Source organism: Erythrolamprus reginae, chromosome 6 (assembly GCF_031021105.1).
Source record: "Erythrolamprus reginae isolate rEryReg1 chromosome 6, rEryReg1.hap1, whole genome shotgun sequence".
Taxonomy (NCBI): Eukaryota; Metazoa; Chordata; class Lepidosauria; order Squamata; family Dipsadidae; genus Erythrolamprus; species Erythrolamprus reginae.
The window spans coordinates 6,053,921-6,073,927 of record NC_091955.1 but is presented as its reverse complement, the minus strand read 5'-3'; the positions used below and the strand labels follow the sequence as shown (position 1 = coordinate 6,073,927).

The following is a 20,007-nucleotide window of genomic DNA, read 5'->3' as shown; positions in this document are numbered from 1 at the left end:
CGGGAAGCGCACAGATATTTGCCGTTAAGTAGCAACCCCTCCTGGTTTCAACTAACTTTTTTTGTAATGTGACAACATGTTGTGGTTAGCTCTGGCCCAGCTCCTGCCCCAAGGAATGTGCAGGTGGATGTGGGGGAGACATCCACATGCCGCAGGCCTGTTTTACTTCCAGTAGAATCTGTCTCCTCTGACCAAGGAAGCGTGAGTGACAGGGAAGAGGGGAGTTTGGCAGACAGCCCAGGAGGAGATCAGTCATCTGTATCATCCTTGGATTCTGAACAAGAATTAATAACACATCCACGCATGCGTAGAGTGATGCATAGGAGACAACAACTGAAGGATTATTACAAGGGAAAATGAGGCCACCTGTGGTTGAGTGGGGCTGCTGTAATTAGTGCTACAGATAAAACTGCAGCCTGGTGTGTTAGCCTCATGGGAGTTTATCTGATTCATTGTTTCGTCAAGATCGTGGTTTTTGTGCTGTTCAAGATTGTGTGTGGACTCTCTGGACTTTAGAATTGGACTCAATTTCCCAGTTATTGGGTGAGCAATTGGATTGCATTTACCCTGTGCCTTGTGTGTACCAGAAAATCCCTTTGACATTTAAAAAGGGAGCTGTTTCTGTTTTTCTGTTTATAAAACCTTTTGGGTTTTCCTTTTATCGTGTGGTGTGTGTCTTCCTGGACTAATTACCCTGTAATTACGGGCGGTTGAAACACGCAGGCAAAACACAACCAAAACTGGAGGCAGTTATTCCAGGTGTGGCCTTACTAAAGCTTTACACAGCCGTACTAATACTTCACGTGATTTTGATTCCGTTTATACAATGAAGGATTGCATTAGCTTTTTGCCCTAAATATGTGCACATTGCTGGCATGTATTTAAGCGATAGTCCACCAGGACTCCAAGGTCTTCATATATTCTGGATGTCCTTCCCCCACCATCTGGGACATTATTTGGGGATGAGAAAAAGGGATTGTGCAGGAAAAACTAGAGACAAGTTGCCTAGAAAGTAATGCACCACGTTTTTTTTCTTCAACAATTATTTATTGAACACAATGAAACTTACACACACAAAAGAATGATGTTTCTTCTACACTCCCTATTTTTCCCACATAATCTCCGTCCCGTTCTATGGCCTTCCTCCAGCGAGACACAAGGACATGTATGGCCTTTCGATACCACTCCTTGTTCTAGCCATGAAGCCATTTCCGCACTGTGTGAATCACCTCTTCGTCACCCTCAAAGTGTCTTCCGCGACTAACCGTATTTCTGTCGATCGCAGATTCTCCATAAACTGTTCACAAACGTTTGTGAATGTTCCCAACAGTTTCTTTCTCCGCAGTTAGAAATTCAGTGACGACATGTTGCTTGTAACATACATCACTTACAGACGCCATTTCGAAACACTGTCGCAGCTACGCGATCTGTCCGAAGAAACACAAAATTTACACACGCACTCCTGACCATTCAAATAATGTACAGTATATCTAAAGTTTTGCATTTATACCATTACTGTCGGCTGAGAAAAACAATGTGGTGCATTACTCTCTGGACGACCCTTGTAGATCGGCTCCTGTTACACGTGGATACAAATACGTTGCAACTGGTTTACAATTCTTGCTACTTAGGAAAAGTATTATCTTCTGGGGTCCTTTGGTGCTGCTTCCGAACTTGGTGGGGTTTTTTGCAGATGTTTCAAATCAAACCTCCTCAGCGCCAGGAGGGACTGAAAGTTCGCAGGTCAACCCACAGAGCTATAAATAGCAACTAGCGCTTTGGTTTTGGGACGGACGCAGCCTGACTTCTGATTGCACTGTTTCCTGATTGAATTGGACACACATTGATTTGTGCATCACAGCATGGCAGATTAAAGTGTCTTTCGTAATTCGCCTCCTCTGGAGAGTCCCTTTCGCAAGCGCGTTTGTTGCTCTGCTGCTAACGGGTTCGATCCATAAGCGGAAGTTTTGGAATTGATCCCTGAAACATACCACCATTGGCAAGTTGATTCTTGTTCTGTTTGTGTCCTGTGCTGTGTGCTGTTCTCTTCTCTTCTACTCTATTTCTTATTCTATTTTATTCCATTCCATATTTTCTATTGTTCCATTCTTTATTTTCTGTTCCGTTCCGCTCCCTTCCATTCCATTCTCCTCTCCACTCCATATCTGTTCTGTTCTGTACTATTCATTTATGGATTTATTTTATTTTGTTTTATTTTGTTTTAATTTATTTTATTTTATTTTGTTTTATTTTGTTTTAATTTATTTTATTTTATTTTATTTTATTTTATATTTTATTTTATTTTATTTTATTATTTTATTTTTATTTTTTTTATTCCATTCCATTCCATTCCATACAGTGAAGGGATGCAAAAAAAATTACTACCACACTGGGCATGGCTAATTTTGTAGGTGTGGCTTGCCTGCCATGTGACCAGGTGGGAGTGGCTTGACAATCATGTGACCAGGGGTGGCTTAAAGGTCATGTGACTGGCTTAAAGGTGGCCAACTTGGCGTCACTCACATCAAGGTTTAGGGTGCCTGGCCTCTTCTCACCTCAAAGATATAATTTCCCTTCTTATTACCGAACATCCAAAATATACTATTTAATTCTATGTATATATGCCATAGGTGTACATACATATTACACACAGGCACACAAAAATATACATTATCTACTATATAAACTCTATGTGTATGTACACACACACGCACACGTAGCTCTTCTGAAATTATACACACATTCAATCTCATTTACTGCGATAAGAGAAAAACATACTCAGAGCCCAGAAGGGAAAAGAAGAAAAAAATTCAAAATTTTTCTACTGGTTCTGCGTACTTGACCGTCCGCGTAGGAGCCCATCACTGATTCCATACTATATGTTCTGTCTCGTTCTATTCCATATTTTCCATTCCATTTGTTCTGTTCTGTTCCGTTCTATTCCATATTTTCTATTTCATTCCATTCCAAATGCTCTGTTCCCGTTCCGTTCCAAATTTTCTATCATATCGCATCGTCTCGTACCCCATCCCGCAATTTGGCTTTGAGGGCCGCAGACGACGCTTTCGAAGCATGACTTGAACGATCTCCAAAACCTACACCAACCCCTCTTGAGAAATTGCAAGCCATCTCGGAAGACAGACATGGCCAAAACATTTTCATACTGTTGTCAAGAAAATTACATGGATGAGCCCATGGCTTTGCCTTTATTTGCAGAATCCTAAAATGTCCCGATCCTGTTGAGATTCATGGTTGTGTAAGCTCACTCCTACGTCTTGGGAAATGTTCACATTTATTAATATAAAACAAGAGACCAATTAAACAAGGGTCACCCAGAAAGTAATGCACCACGTTTTTTTTTTTCTTATACAATCATAGAGTTGGAAGGGACCTCCAGGGTCATCAGGTCCAACCCCTGCTCAATGCAGGATTCGTTAAACCATCCCAGAAAGATGACTGTCCAGTCTCTGTGTGAAGACTTCCAATGAAGGCGAGCCCACCACCTCCTGTAGCAAACTCTTCCACCGGTTTATCATCCTTACCGTTAGAAAGTTTTTTTTCTGATATGTCATCTAAATCTACTCTCTTGCAGTTTCATTCCATTGTTTCTAGTCCTTCCATGTGCTAATGAGAACAATGCTGATCCCTCTGTTCTGTGACAGCCCTTCAGATATTTGTGGACAGCTATCAAGTCTCCTCTCAGTCTTCTCCTTGCAGACTAAACATCCCTAGATCCTTTAACCGTTCCTCCTAGGACGTGGTTTCCAGACCACTCACCATCCTTGTAACTCTCCTTTGAACTTGCTCTAGTTTATCAATGTCCTTTTCTTCAACAATTATTTATTGAACACAATGAAACTTACACACAAGAAGAATGATGTTCCTTCTACACTCCCTATTTTTCCACGTAATCTCCGTCCCGTTCTAGGGCCTTCCTCCAGCGAGACACAAGGGCGTGTATGCCCTGTCGGTACCACTCCTTGTTCTGGTCACGAAGCCATTTCTGCATTGTGCGAATCACCTCTTCGTCATCCTCAAAATGTCTTCCGCGACTAACCGTACTTCTGTCGACTGCAGATTCTCCATAAACTGTACACAAACGTTTGTGAACGTTCCCAACAGTTTCTTTCTCCGCCGTGAGAAATTCAATGACGATAGGCTGCTTGTAACGTGCATCACTTACAGACGCCATTTCGAAACACTTGCAGCTATACTCTCTGTTTGAAGAAACGCAAAATTTACACACGCACTCCTGACAATGTTTGTGAACGTTCCCAACAGTTTCTTTCTCCGCAGTGAGAAATTCAATGACGACACGCTGCTTGTAACATACATCATTTACACACACCATTTCAAAACACTTCCGCAGCTACACTCTCTGTCTGAAGAAACACAAAATTTACACACGCACTCCTGACAATTCAAATAATGTCTATGTAAAGTTTCGTATTTGTGCCATTACTGTAGGCTGAGAAAAAAAAATGGTGCATTACTTTCTGGTTGACCCTCGTAACATACAATATTTATTTCCTTAAAAAAATGTGATGTTCTCTTTTCAATTAAGACAGACTTTTCCTATTACGGGAGCATAGAAAGCAGTCGACAATGAAATAGTAAAGAGGTTTTAAAAACTTAAATATAGCATGTCAAGGCAAACTTTGATTTCTTTTCCCCTTCTTATTTTCAGAGAGTGTGAGAGCGTTGCCAAGGTTCCATCCTTCATTTCTAGACAACTCAATTTTTTTGTGTGTGTTCCCAGTTCGACACATTTATCTCTGTGTGCAGCAGGTGGGCCTGTTAGTGTGCCTGTTAGTGTGTTTCAATCCACCCACATGTGAAGCTCAGCAGAAATAGAATCAAAGTAAAAGAACATACAGTACTTATATTACCACTCACACTGTGATCTAACCGCGGGCATAACACACAAAACGAAGCAGATTTTTAAAAGCAAAAAAGATATATAAAAAAAATAAAAGCACCGTATAACGATTTTTGTGGAACAATCGTTCATTGACAAAGAGGCTGGGTCGTTTGTTTAATCCATTTGGTGTTTAAGATCCAAGAAGCCGTTTATAAGCCTCGCTTGCCATTTTTGGAATATTATATAATGATGTTCTGATGAAAGGAAGGCAAAAGGGTTTGTTTTTCTGAAAACCATGTCTTAGGTGGTGTGAAAAGAAGGACCAGGGGGACATGACAGCAGTCTTTCAATCTCTCAGGGGTTGCCACAAAGAAGAGGGAGTCAAGCTATTCGCCAAAGCATTAGAAGGAGGGACACGAAGCGATGGATGGAAACTAATCAAGCAGCCTAGAACTAAGGAGAAATTTCCTAATGCAGTGGTACCTCAATTTACAAACTTAATTCGTTCCGTGACCAGGTTCTTAAGTAAAAAGGTTTGTAAGAAGTAACTTTTAACATAGGAATCAATGTAAAAGCAAATAATATTCCTTCCTTCCTCCTTTCTTCCTTCCTATCTTCCTCCCTGTCTTCCTTCCATCCTTCCTTCCTATCTTCCTTCCTTCTTTCCATCCCTTCCTTCCTCCCATCCTTCCTATCTTCCTTCTTCCTTCCAATCTTCCTTCCTTCCTATCTTTCTTCCTTCCTTCCTTCCATCCTTCCTTCCTATCTTCTTTCCTTCCATCCTTCCTATCTTCCTTCCTTCCTCCTTCCTTCCTTATCTTCCTTCCTTCTTTCCATCCCTTCCTTCCTTCCATCCTTCCTATCTTCCTTCTTCCTTCCTTCCTTCCTTCCTTCCCTCCCTCCACTTACTGGCTGCTACCGGTACGCACTCTGAGATAGTTACGGGCGCATGCACACCCGTTGGGGCGATATTTCGCTTTTGCGCATGCACGGCAAGTGAAATCTCATGTGAGCGCATGCACAGAAGCAAAAAAATGCCAAAAATGAGTGAAATCTTGTGCACGGGATATGTTTGTGAGTGACATAGGGGAAGGTTTGGTAGGGAAGGTTTGCCTATTTGCCGATGACTCTAAAGTGTGCAATAGGGTTGATATTCCTGGAGGGGTCTGTAATATGGTAAATGATTTAGCGTTACTAGATAAATGGTCAAAGCAATGGAAACTGCAGTTTAATGTTTCCAAATGTAAAATAATGCACTTGGGGAAAAGGAATCCTCAATCTGAGTATTGCATTGGCAGTTCTGTGTTAGCAAAAACTTCAGAAGAGAAGGATTTAGGGGTAGTGATTTCTGACAGTCTCAAAATGGGTGAGCAGTGTGGTCGGGCGGTAGGAAAGGCAAGTAGGATGCTTGGCTGCATAGCTAGAGGTATAACAAGCAGGAAGAGGGAGATTGTGATCCCCTTATATAGAGCGCTGGTGAGACCACATTTGGAGTACCGTGTTCAGTTCTGGAGACCTCACCTACAAAAAGATATTGACAAAATTGAACGGGTCCAAAGACGGGCTACAAGAATGGTGGAAGGTCTGAAGTATAAAACGTATCAGGAAAGACTTCATGAACTCCATCTGTATAGTCTGGAGGACAGAAGGAAAAGGGGGGACATGATCGAAACATTTAAATATGTTAAAGGGTTAAATAGGGTTCAGGAGGGAAGTGTTTTTAACAGGAAAGTGAACCCAAGAACAAGGGGACACAATCTGAAGTTAGTTGGGGGAAAGATCAAAGGCAACATGAGAAAGTATTATTTTACTGAAAGAGTAGTAGATCCTTGGAACAAACTTCCAGCAGACGTGGTTGGTAAATCCACAGTAACCGAATTTAAACATGCCTGGGATAAACATACCGTGTTTCCCCGAAAGTAAAACAGTGTCTTACTTTCTTTTTATCCCCAAAAGCCCCACTATGTCTTACTTTCGGGGTATGTCTTATATTGGAAAAAAATTGTCGAATTTTTTGTTTTAACCATAAAATTAACATTTATTAACAACCTGAACAGTATTGTATTCACCACAAAACAGCAGATGATACCCCAGTATGCCAGTGTGTATGTTTTACTGATGTATGATTAATACTGTGTGCATTACCGTATTTTAAGCAGGAGGCGGTAGTGACAAGTGCAAGGGACGGCGCGGTGACGTGTGGAGAGGGGGGCGGCGCGGAAGTGGGCAGGAGGCGGCGCTCATTTGGATCAGACGGAGGCGGCAGATGCGGTGACGTATGGAGGGGGGCGGCGCGGAAGTGGGCAGGAGGCGGCGCTCATTAAGATCAGAGGGAGGTGGCAGACGCGGCGACGTATGGAGAGGGGGACGGTGCGGACGTGGGCAGGAGGCAGCGCGCAGCTAGATGAGAGGGAGGCGGCAATACCCCATGTTTCCCCGAAAGTAAGACATATGTCCTTACTTTTGGGGTACGGCTTATATTAGCCGACCCCCCTGAAACCCCCGATACGTCTTACAATCGGGGGTGTCTTACTATCGGGGAAACAGGGTATATCCATTGTAAGATAAAATACAGGAAATAGTAAAAGGGCAGACTAGATGGACCATGGGGTCTTTTTCTGCCGTCAGTCTTCTATGTTTCTATGTTTCTATTCCAAGTCCAACACCTCTTGAATTCCATTAACTCTGAGTGCTGACCGTTAGTTGACTTCTTGTCTAGAGTTTAACTGGAACTTAACGTGTTGGTCCTATTCTTTGGGCCCGACAAACAGATAGTGCAACCTTAGGTGTGGTCGGGCAGTAGGAAAAGCAAGTAGGATGCTTGGCTGCATAGCTAGAGGTATAACAAGCAGGAAGAGGGAGATTGTGATCCCCTTATATAGAGCGCTGGTGAGACCACATTTGGAATACCGTGTTCAGTTCTGGAGACCTCACCTACAAAAAGATATTGACAAAATTGAACGGGTCCAAAGACGGGCTGCAAGAATGGTGGAAGGTCTTAAGCATAAAACGTATCAGGAAAGACTTCATGAACTCAATCTGTAGAGTCTGGAGGACAGAAGGAAAAGGGGGGACATGATCGAAACATTTATATATGTTAAAGGGTTAAAAAAGGTTCAGGAGGGAAGTGTTTTTAATAGGAAAGTGAACACAAGAACAAGGGGACACAATCTGAAGTTAGTTGGGGGAAAGATCAAAAGCAACGTGAGAAAATATTATTTGACTGAAAGAGTAGTAGATCCTTGGAAAAAACTTCCAGCAGACGTGGTTGGTAAATCCACAGTAACTGAATTTAAACATGCCTGGGATAAACATATATCCATTGTAAGATAAAATACAGGAAATAGTTTAGGGGCAGACTAGATGGACCATGAGGGCTTTTTCTGCCATCAGACTTCTATGTTTCTATGTCTACGAGTTGACACAATCTGATGGCACCTAAGCAAATCAAATTAGGCCAATTGAGAACGTAACAAACATTGAAGGTAGCCCTGTAAAAGTATTACTATGATAGCAAACAATGAGTTTATGTTCTCACAGGTAAGCTCGTAAGACTTATAGTAAATTACTTTGTTCCCCAAATCTATATCTTTTTTTAATACAAAATTGAAGAAATCAACTACCAAGACTTGGCTAAAATACACATTTCACTTGCATACTTTATGGGTATGTTTCAAATATAAAATGTTCAGGTTTTTAAGGAATGCCTCGGGATCGAAGAAATCCTTGAATAGAAAATAATTTAATCTTTTTTTAAAAAAAAATCACTGCATTTGTAACTCGTCAAATTTTTTAGGCGTTTAAGAGAGCCGATCAAATTGGAAACTTACTACTCCCCTACGACTGTTTTTCTGTGTTTTGCTAAAAATAAGACAGCACTTAAAAGATGATTAATCTGCGGAACTTTCTGTCATTTTAAGAAAAATGTATTTCCTTGTGTAACAATCTGTTAAATATTTAAGGCCAGAAAACTATTCGGAAATGAGAAAGTGCGGAGATTGTGATCGGAAGTGCTAATTTGGATGAAACACGAAGAAGCCTAATAACCGAAGTCTGGAAGATGGATGTATTGAGTCGAGCCTTGGGCCCTAGCCAAGAAGATAGTCACTTATTTATTTATTTATTGGATTTGTATGCCGCCCCTCTCCGTAGACTCAGGGTGGCTAACAACAGTGATAAAAAAAAGCATGTGACAATCCAATATTAAAACAGCTAAAAACCCTTGTTATAAAACCAATCATATATGCAGACATACCATGCATAAATTGTAGAAGCTTAGGGGGAAAGAATATCTCAGTTCCCCCATGCCTGATGGCAGAGGGGGGTTTTAAGGAGCTTACGAAAGGCAAGGAGGGTGGGGGGAGTTGGTTCCAGAGGGTTGGGGCCGCCACAGAGAAAGCTCTTCCCCTGGGTCCCGTCAAACGACATTGTTTAGTTTAGCTTCTCTTGTGCCGCTGGCTCATATTTTGCATTTTATGGCCTTATGACAAGATATTGATAAAATTGAACGGGTCCAAAGACGGGCTACAAAAATGGTGGAAGGTCTTAAGCATAAAACCTATCAAGAAAGACTTCATGAACTCCATCTGTATAGTCTGGAGGACAGAAGGGAAAGGAGGGACACGATTGAAACATTTAAATATGTTAAAGGGTTAAATAAGGTTCAGGAGGGAAGTGTTTTTAACAAGAAAGTGTTTTGTTTTGTTTACATCAGTAAGAGAAAATTAACCACAGATCAACAGAGATCATCTGCCTATTTGCCACTTAATAAAAAGTTATCCAGTTATCATTGCAAGGGTCGCCATACATGTGGACTGACTTAGTTTCACTTCAATGGCAGATTGATGACGCTATGAAGATACGGGAAATTATCAGTGAAAAGTGGATGCAGTCTGCAAACACAGTTCCCTATTTAAATTGGGTGGGTGGGCGGGGGGGGGTTAAAGCCGTAATGAAGCATGGCACAGAGATACGGTACAGATCAATAAGGCACCACGGGGAGTGGTAGAATCCATCTCTGACAAACGTCTAACAAAATAAAAGCAAATGGAGTTGAATCGCGTCGACGACGTGTTCAGAATAAATGTGACACGATTCAGTAAGGATCAATAGAAAAAAGCCAGGAGTCGGTGCAAGCATTAATCTTCCAATCTAAAAATTTTGTGTGCCGGTTACTATAGTACATGCACCACATACATGTACAGGAAACAATGAAAAATGAATTAATGCGTGCAAGGAAAAAAACGCCAAAAAACGCCGCCGCCCGGCTGTTTCAAAAACGAACGCTTTCCGTCTTACGAACCCGCCCCTGCTGCCCGGCTGTCGCTTTTTGAAACAGCCGGGGGGCTTCTTGGCGGCCTCCCGAACGCTGAGGCAGGAAGTTCAGGTTTGATGTTCGGGTTCAGGAGGACGCTGGGAAGCCCCCCGGCTGTTTCAAAAAGCGACAGCCGGGCAGCGGGGCTTCTCAGCGGCCTCCCGAACACAAACTTTTGCCGAACTTCCAGGTTCAGCGTTCGGGAGGCCTCTGAGAAGCCCCGCCGCCTGGCTGTTGTCTTTTGAAACAGCCAGGGGGCTTCTTGGCAGCCTCCCGAATGCTGAACCCGGAAGTTCGGGTTTGGTGTTCGGGTTCAGGAGAACGCTGGAAAGCCCTCCGGCTGTTTCAAAAAGCGACAGCCGGGCGGCGGGTGCGGGTTCGTAAGACAGAAAACGTTCGTAAGAAGAGGCAAAAAATATCTGAACCCCGGGTTTGTATCTCGGGTTGTTCGTATGGCGAGGGGTTTGTATCATGAGGTACCACTGTATATGGAAATAACAATAAGAGAAAATAAATATGGCATTTTGGGTCATCATGGGTCACAGTAACACATTACTGTGTCCAGTTCTGGAGACCACACCTACAAAAAGATATTGGCAAAATTGAACGGGTCCAAAGACGGGCTACAAGAATGGTGGAAGGTCTTAAGCATAAAACATATCAGGAAAGACTTCATGAACTAATCTGTAGAGTCTGGAGGACAGAAGGAAAAGGGGGGACATGATCGAAACATTTAAATATGTCAAAGGGTGAAATAAGGTCCAGGAGGGAAGTGTTTTTAATAGGAAAGTGAACCCAAGAACAAGGGGGCACAATCTGCGGTTAGTTGGGGGAAAGATCAGAAGCAACATGAGAAAATATTATTTGACTGAAAGGGTAGTAGATGCTTGCCATGTTTAGCGATCTCGTGCACTACACCAACAATCCAGGTGAACACAAGATGCTCTGTTTGCATATAAGCACGTCAAATTGTGGTTTTAGACAATGGTCTGGTTCACAGCCAATGGCCGTAAGACACAAATCCCAAGGACGCAACCCTATTTTCAGCTAGCCTAATGTGCTGGGCAAAGTTAGCCATTATGTGAAAACCAGGGAAACATGTTTCAGTTTTTATAATGCTTTCCTATAGATTACCCATCTCATCACTGTCGAGACCGGTGCCAACTTCTCAATTATTTTCAGCAGCTTATTGATTTTTTAAATTTGTTCTTCTTTGCTCTGCCCCTACCTCCGTCTCCTCCATCCAACCGATTTTTATTATTTAATTCTAGGCAGTTTTTTAAAAATCAAGTAAAACATTGAAATGTATGTATGCATGTATGTATTATTATTATTATTATTATTATTATTATTATTATTATTATTATTATTATTATTATTGGATTTGTTTTCCGCCCCTCTCCGCAGACTTGGGGCGGCTAACAACAATGATAAAAAACAACATGTAACAATCCAATTTAATAAAACAACTAAAAACCCTTATTATAAAAACCAAACATACACACAAACATACCATGCATAACTTGTAATGGCCTAGGGGAAGGAATATCCTAACTCCCCCATGCCTGGTGACAAAGGTGGGTCTTGAGTAATTTGCGAAAGACAAGGAGGGTGGGGGCCGTTCTAATCTCTGGGGGGAGTTGATTCCAGAGGGCCGGGGCCGCCACAGAGAAGGCTCTTCCCCTGGGGCCCGCCAAATGACATTGTTTGGTCGACAGGATCCGGAGAAGGCCAACTCTGTGGGAACTTATCGGCCGCTGGGATTCGTGCGGTAGAAGGCGGGTTCCGGATGTATTCTGGCCCAATGCCACGTAGGGCTTTAAACGTCATTACCAACACTTTGAATTGTGACCGGAAACTGATCGGCAACCAGTGCAGACTGCGGAGTGTTGCAGAAACATGGGCGAATCTTGGAAACCCCACCATGGCTCTCGCGCCGCATTCTGCACGATCTGAAGTTTCTGAACACTTTTCAAAGGTAGCCCGATGTAGAGAGCGTTAAAGTAATCGAACCTCGAGGTGATGAGGGCATGAGTGACTGTGAGCAATGACTCCCTGTCCAAATAGGGCCGCAACTGGTGCACCAGGCAAACCTGGGCAAACGCCCTCCTTGCCACAGCCGAAAGATGATGTATACTGTGTTTTCCCCAAAATAAGACCCTGTAGTCAGCGAAAGGCTGCCATTCCCGGAGCTATCGGAAGGTCCTGGGAACACATGCGCAGAAGCTGAATCTCGGAGGAGGACATGCATGTGTGAGAGGTTTTGCCATTTTCCGCATATGCGCAAAAGCAAATAATAACTTTTACTGCCCTTGTATCAAGGGTGCAGTGCAGAAATTACAGGCTGCCCGCAAGTATTTGAGGACATTTTTTCAAGCCTTATATGAAGAGACTCCAAAATTAAAACAATATAAAGAGGAGAATCTGTTCTTTCTAATGGTGCTAAATTGAAGAGGATTGAAGCTGTCCCACAGGATCAAACAGGGCATCAAAGATAGCCAAAATTTGACCAAAACATAGAAACATAGAAGACTGACGGCAGAAAAAGACCTCATGGTCCATCTAGTCTACCTTATACTATTTCCTGTATTTTATCTTAGGATGGATATATGTTTATCCCAGGCATGTTTAAATTCAGTTACTGTGGATTTATCTACCACGTCTGCTGGGAGTTTGTTCCAAGGATCTACTACTCTTTCAGTAAAATAATATTTCCTCACGTTGCTTTTGATCTTTCCCCCAACTAACTTCAGATTGTGTCCCCTTGTTCTTGTGTTCACTTTCCTATTAAAAACACTTCCCTCCTGGACCTTATTTAACTCTTTGACATATTTAAATGTTTCGATCATGTCCCCCCTTTTCCTTCTGTCCTCCAGACTATACAGATTCAGTTCATGAAGTCTTTCTTGATACGTTTTATGCTTAAGACCTTCCACCATTCTTGTAGCCTGTCTTTGGACCCGTTCAATTTTGTCAATCTCTTTTTGTAGGTGAGGTCTCCAGAACTGAACACAGTATCCCAAATGGGGTCTCACCAGCACTCTATATAGCGGGATAATAATCTCCCTCTTCCTGCTTGTTATACCTCTAGCTATTCTCTAGCTAAAACCTGTTAAATAACAAATTTGAACTCTTATATTTTTTTTCAACAACTTGAAGCAAAGTGCTGCAAATTGGAAGTCCTCATTGCAGCTGTGTACTGAGTACACCTGCCAAAAATCAACCTGAAAGGCCAAGTAGTTTTGAAACTACAGCAGCCTGAAGATTCCTGTAAATTCATTTTTGAGGGGGGGGGGGGGGGGTTGAGCCTGAACCATGTAAAAAGTAAGAGGACTAGGTGCAATGTCGTTTGAAGGGGCCCAGGGGAAGAGCCTTCTCTGTGGAGGCCCCGGCGCTCTGGAACCAACTGCCCCCGGAGATTAGAATTGCCCCCACCCTCCTTGCCTTTCGTAAACTCCTTAAAACCCACCTCTGTCGTCAAGCATGGGGGAACTGAGACATCTCCCCTGTCTATGTAGTTCTAGTGCATGATATGACTGTATGTATGTTTTTATATTGGGGTTCCTTGCTTTTAGATTTTTTAAATGTGTAATTGTTATCTTAGATTTTAATTATTAGATTTGTCAATATATATTGTTTTTGTCACTGTTGTGAGCCGCCCCGAATCTGCGGAGAGGGGCAGCATACAAATCTAATAAATACAAATACAAATAAATGGGGTTTTGCCAGTTCATAAAGCCTTACAAGGTGTGCAGGTTCTCCAAATATCTCCAACATACTACTGAAACCGCCACGTTTACAACTTCGGGAAGTTGGCCCAAAATGTCATTTTTGGTGACCCTTTACTTGAGGTCTCCTAGAACTCCCAATTTTTAGTCTTTTGGACTAAAGTTTTGTCCAGAATAGTTTTATATCATAAAGAAACTATGTGCCAAATTTCATCAAAATCTGAGATGATAAAATGGCTGGGGAATTCTGGGAATTGAAGTCCAAATATCTTCAAGTTGCCAAGGTTGGGAAACACTGCACTAGTCCACTTCGCATGAAATGACTCTGCTGGCTGGGGCTCTCAGGGACATGGCGTGATTTGGCTACTCTGCATTGGGCAGCAACAGAAATCTCACACAACCGTTCTCACGCAAGCGAGATTTCGGTGATTTAAGGGCTAACTAAATATTATTTTACTGAAAGAGTAGTAGATCCTTGGAACAAACTTCCAGCAGACGTGGTAGATAAATCCACAGTAATTGAATTTAAACATGCCTGGGATAAGCATATATCCATCCTAAGATAAAATACAAAAAATAATATAAGGGCAGACTAGATGGACCATGAGGTCTTTTTCTGCCTTCAGTCTTCTATGTTTTTATGTTTCTAACTGTATTTGAAAACAGTTTAATTAAATAATAATAATTACTTACAAGCTGTTCAGACTTCACACCAAAGAGCTGGATGGTCTTTGCCACATTTTTGGATACCGCAAAGCTGAGGTTGACATCCACAGCTGCTACGTTCAGCTCACTAGAAAAAAAATTGTATATTATATCAGGGAATTATGTAAAAGAAATGTATTATTTAATAATCCACATAGTGATGGCTGCCAGGATTGTATATGCAGCAAAATGAAAAAATAACAATATACCAAAGAATGATGAAATTAAAGGAAAATTTTTAACCGTGCTGAGATGAACAAGATGACAAAAGAGCTACAATAACAAAAGGAGGAATTACAATACTATTTAACCTGGAATATTTTTTAATGAATGGTTAAAGAATGGTTAAAGGTTAATGAACAGACTATGGTTAGATGGTTAAAGAACAGGGATACTTTATTACAGAATGTGTAAATATCAACTTATTAAATCAAATAAGTTTAATATTTAATAAGGCTCCTTATTAAATAGGAGTCAACCTTATCTCCAAAGCACCTGAGGATAGAACAAGAAGCAATGGATGGAAACTAAACAAGGAGTAACTTAGAACTAAGGAGAAATTTCTTTTCAGTTAGAAAAATTAATCAGTGGAACAGCTTGCCTCCAGAAGTTGTGAATGCTCCAACACTGGAAGTTTTTAAGATGTTGGATAACCATCTGTCTGAAGTAGTGTAGGGTTTCCTGCCTAAGCAGGGGGTTGGACTAGAGGACCTCCAAGGTCCCTTTCCAACTCTGTTGTTGTTAAATGTATATAGATGTAAGAAATAGGATAAAAGAGATCAGAAAATAGATATTTATATATAGAAGAACATATAGAAGGAAGAGATATAGAAAAGAATGATAAATACACTGCTTGAAAAAATAAAGGGAACACTTAAATAACACAATATAACTCCAAGTAAATCAAACTTCTGTTAAATCAAACTGTCCACTTAGGAAGCAACACTGATTGACAATGGATGTGTTATTTGAGTGTTCCCTTTACAGTATCTGTACAACGTTCCCTCGATTTTCGCGGGTTCGAACTTTGCGAAACGTCTATACCACGGTTTTTCAAAAATATTAATTAAAAAATACTTCACTGTTTTTCCCCTTATACCACGGTTTTTCCCGCCCGATGACATCATATGTCATTGCCAAACTTTTGTCTGCCTTTAAAAAACATTTTTTAAAATAAACTTTAATAAATAAACATGGTGAGTAATAATCTAAATAGTTGCTAAGGGAAAGGGAAATTGTAATTTAGGGGTTTAAAGTGTTAAGGGAAGGCTTGGGATACTATTCATAGCCAAAAATAGGGTATTTACCTCCGCATCTCTTCTTCGCGGAAATTCGACTTTCGCGGGCGGTCTCGGAACGCATCCCCCGCGAAAATCGAGGGAACACTGTATATGAAATTTTGTGGACTGATCTTTAGTTATAATTAAAATAGGAACTAAGATTCCTAACTTTGTATGCTTATATGTTATGTCATGTTGTTATGTATATAAAATATTTTTCAAAAAATAATAACAGTTGCAAAAAGATTAAGAAATAAATAATATAACTGCAAAGAACTCTCTGTTCCAGAATTATGATTAGGAAGGAAGAAGTGGGAGAGGAGGTCACATCATATGTAACGCACTGTAATTTGGTACCCACACTCACCTTGCAATGATTTTAATGATGCTGTCCAGCTCATCGGTCGATGGAGGGTTTCGACCTCCGGAAGGAAAGACCAGGTTGATGGGATCAAAAAGCCGTGACAGTGATTTCGATAGATAGGCAGCTTCATAAGGTTGCAAAGAATTCTTTAACGCTTTCTCCGGGCTACACCGAGAAAGCAATTAACAAATAGAAAAAATGTTTATTTTTGTTTTGCAAACCACGACTTAACGCAACAACCCATTTGAGACTTGACTTTTCAATCTTTTTGCAGAGCATGACTTACTTATAGACCATTATTATTATTATTATTATTATTATTATTATTATTATTATTATTATTATTAATTAGATTTGTATGCCGCCCCTCTCCAAAGACTCGGGGGCGGCTCACAACACAACAATAACACGATCCATTACAAATCTAATAATAAAATTTAAAAATCAATTAAAGAACATCAATAAACATAAACTAGTATTATAAAATCACCAACTACTGCTTTACACAGTGATAGCATATTGGAAGACTGCTATCATAGAAACATAAAAGCATAGAAGATTGACGTGAGAAAATATTATTTGACTGAAAGAGTAGTAGATGCTTGGAACAAACTTCCAGCAGACGTGGTTGGTCAATCCACAGTCGCTTAATTTAAACATGCCTGGGATAAACATATATCCATCCTAAGATAAAATACAGGAAATATTATAAGGGCAGACTAAATGGACCATGAGGTCTTTTTCTGCCGTCAATCTTCTATGTTTCTATGTTTCAACTCCCAGAATTCCTGAGCTAGCATGATTGGCTCAGGAATTCTGGGAGTTGAAATCCACAAGTCATAGAAGAGCCAACTTTGCCTACTCCTGCACTAAACGCATCCATCCCTAAATAGAACATCCATGTTTTGAGGCTAGTTTCCAGGGCAAAAAATGTGACTTTATGACTGTTTATTAAGTCACGATAATGAGAATTGCAGGTACATAAGAATTTTGTATTTAAAAAAAACTTCTCATGAACCAATCCCTATGGTTTCAATCTGATTCCATTCAAACTGGCAAACTCTATTGAGTAGATTCACTCTGCCTTTGTTAACAGCAAACCCAATTTCTATTTATAAACATCGCTCCTGTGCTAAGGAACACGACCTCATTCGTTGCGAGGAATTTGAAGTCTGAAACATAGAAGATTGACGGCAGAAAAAGACCTCATGGTCCATCTAGTCTGCCCTTATGCTATTTCCTGTATTTTATCTCCTCTGGATATATCTTTATCCCAGGCAAGTTTAAATCCATTGACTGTGGATTTATTTATTTATTTATTTATTTTGTCCAATATACAATGAGGGTTTTAGTGGGTATATCTCTATATACACATAGTAAAATACATGATGAAGGTTATAGAGGAGACACTCATAGTAAAATATATCTAAGAAATAATAGAAAAGAAGATATAGTAATAGAACATATCAGTGAAAGAATAGAAGAAGAGATATAGGAATAGAGGAAATGTATAGGAGATATAGGAGAGCAATAGGACAGGGGACGGAAGGCACTCTAGTGCAATTATACTTGCCATGTCTGTTGGAAGTTTGTTCCAAGCATCTACTACTCTTTCAGTAAAATAATATTTTCTCATGTTGCTTTTGATCTTTCCCCCAACTAACCTCAGATTGTGGCCCCTTGTTCCTGTGTTCACTTTCCTATTAAAAATACTTCTCTTCTGAACCTTATTTAACCTTTTAACATATTTAAATGTTTCGATCATGTTCCCCCTTTTCCCTTCTGTCCTCCAGACCAGTGATTTTCAACCTTTTTTGAGCTGCGGCACATTTTTTACATATACAAAATCATGGGGCACATTGAGCAGGGGGGAGGGGGGGGGGCTAAAAAAGTTTGGACAAAAAAATTATATATCTCTCTCTCTCTTCCTCCCTTTCGCTCTATTTCTCTCCCTCTTTCTCTCTCCCTTCCTCTCTCTCTCCATCCCTCTTTCTTTCTCCCTTCCTTCCTCTCCTTTTTGCTCTCTTTCTATCTCTCCCTCCTTCCCTGCCTCTCTCTCTCTCTCTCTCTCTCTCTTGCTTGCTTTCTCTCTCTTGCTGAGCTTCGCGGCACACCTGACCATGTCCCGCGGCACACTGGTTGAAAAACACTGCTCCAGACTATACAGGTGGAGTTCATGAAGTTTTTCCTGATAAGTTTTATGCTTCAGACCTTCCACCATTCTTGTAGCCCGTCTTTGGACCCGTTCAATTTGATCCATCTCTTTTTGTAGGTGAGGTCTCCAGAACTGGACACAGTATTATTCCAAATGGGGTCTCACCAGTGGGATCACAATCTCCCTCTTCCTGCTTGTTAAACCTCTAGCTATACAGAAATATTTTGTTCTCTAATTACAGACGGGAGCACTCGTACTCGTAATCTTGTTTCTTCTGCATGAATAGATCCTGTGTGTCGTCGTCAATCTGAAGACATTCAGATAAGGGCTCGGCGCCACCGTTCGCAATCAGGCTCCTCTGGATGCTTTCGCTGTATTGCTGGAGGCGCTTCCAGAAATCATTATACAGCCGCAGCAATTTAGGGTATTCGCCTTCGAAAGCCTGCTTCAGAAACATGGACGCTGGAAGAGAGAAAAAAAAGACCACACGGGGGTTACTTAAAGCCATCTGGTGCAACGGTCGTGCCTTTTCCGTGCTGCAATACAGGTGAAAACTTGAGATATGAGAATAGCATGCGGAAGTTCTTTTGTTTCAGTAATGCAACTTAAAAGGTGAAACTAATCTATGAAAGAGACTCATTACATGCAAGGCAAGGTAGTTCAAGCCGTGAATTTTATTTTGTTTTGTTTTGTTTAATATGATTTTAATATCTGTGTAAGCTGCCTTGAGTCGCCCTGGGCGAGCAGGCGGCAGAATAGAATGGAATGGAATAGAATAAAAAATAGAATAGAATAGAATAGAATAGAACAGAATAGAACAGAAAATATGGAATGGAATGTAGAATGGAATAGAATAGAAATAATAGAATAGATCAGAAAAGAAAAGAAAAGAACATATGGAATGGAATGGAGGAGTAGAATAAAAAGAATAGAATAGAATAGAATAAAAAATTAGAATAGAAGAGAACAGAACAGAACAGAAAATATGGAATGGAATGGAGGGGTAGAATAGAATAGAGAATAGAATAGAATAGATCAGAAAAGAAAATATGGAATGGAATGGAGGAGTAGAATAGAATAGAATAGAATAAAATAGAATAGAAAATTAGAATAGAACAGAACAGAAAATACGGCATGGAATGGAATGGAGGGGTAGAATAGAATAGATCAGAAAATAAAATAAAATATGGAATTGAATGGAGGAGTAGAATAGAATAGAAAGAATAGAATAGAATAAATAGAAAGAATAGAATAGAATAAATATAATAGAGTAGAGTAGAGTAGAATAGAATAGAAAGAATAGAATAGAAAGAATAGAAAATATGGAATAAAATAATATAAAATAACATAAAATAAAATAAATCCATAAATAAATAGAACAGAACAGTACAGCACAGAACAGGAAATGGAGTGGAGAATGGAATGGAACAGAGCGGAACAGAACAGAAAATATAAAATGGAATAGAATAGAAAATATGGACTGGAATGGTAAGGAATAAAATAGAATAAGAAATAGAGTCGAACAGAAGAGAACAGCACAGCACAGAACACAAACAGAACAAGAATAGAATAAAATAGAATAGAATAGAATAAAAAATAT

At 40.4% G+C, this 20,007-nt stretch overlaps 1 protein-coding gene across 2 annotated transcripts in view; it reads right to left on the bottom strand.

The window, feature by feature from the left end:
• COG5 (component of oligomeric golgi complex 5) overlaps positions 1 to 20,007 on the bottom strand; it is a 138,936-nt gene that overhangs the window by 20,945 nt on the left and 97,984 nt on the right. For both annotated transcript variants that reach the window (XM_070755153.1, XM_070755154.1), the window contains exons 12-14: positions 18,665 to 18,869; positions 16,256 to 16,417; positions 14,597 to 14,696 (exon numbers count right to left, since the gene is read on the bottom strand). In XM_070755153.1, coding sequence (XP_070611254.1) covers positions 14,597 to 14,696; positions 16,256 to 16,417; positions 18,665 to 18,869 — 467 coding nt within the window. The remainder of the gene's footprint in view (positions 1 to 14,596; positions 14,697 to 16,255; positions 16,418 to 18,664; positions 18,870 to 20,007) is intronic.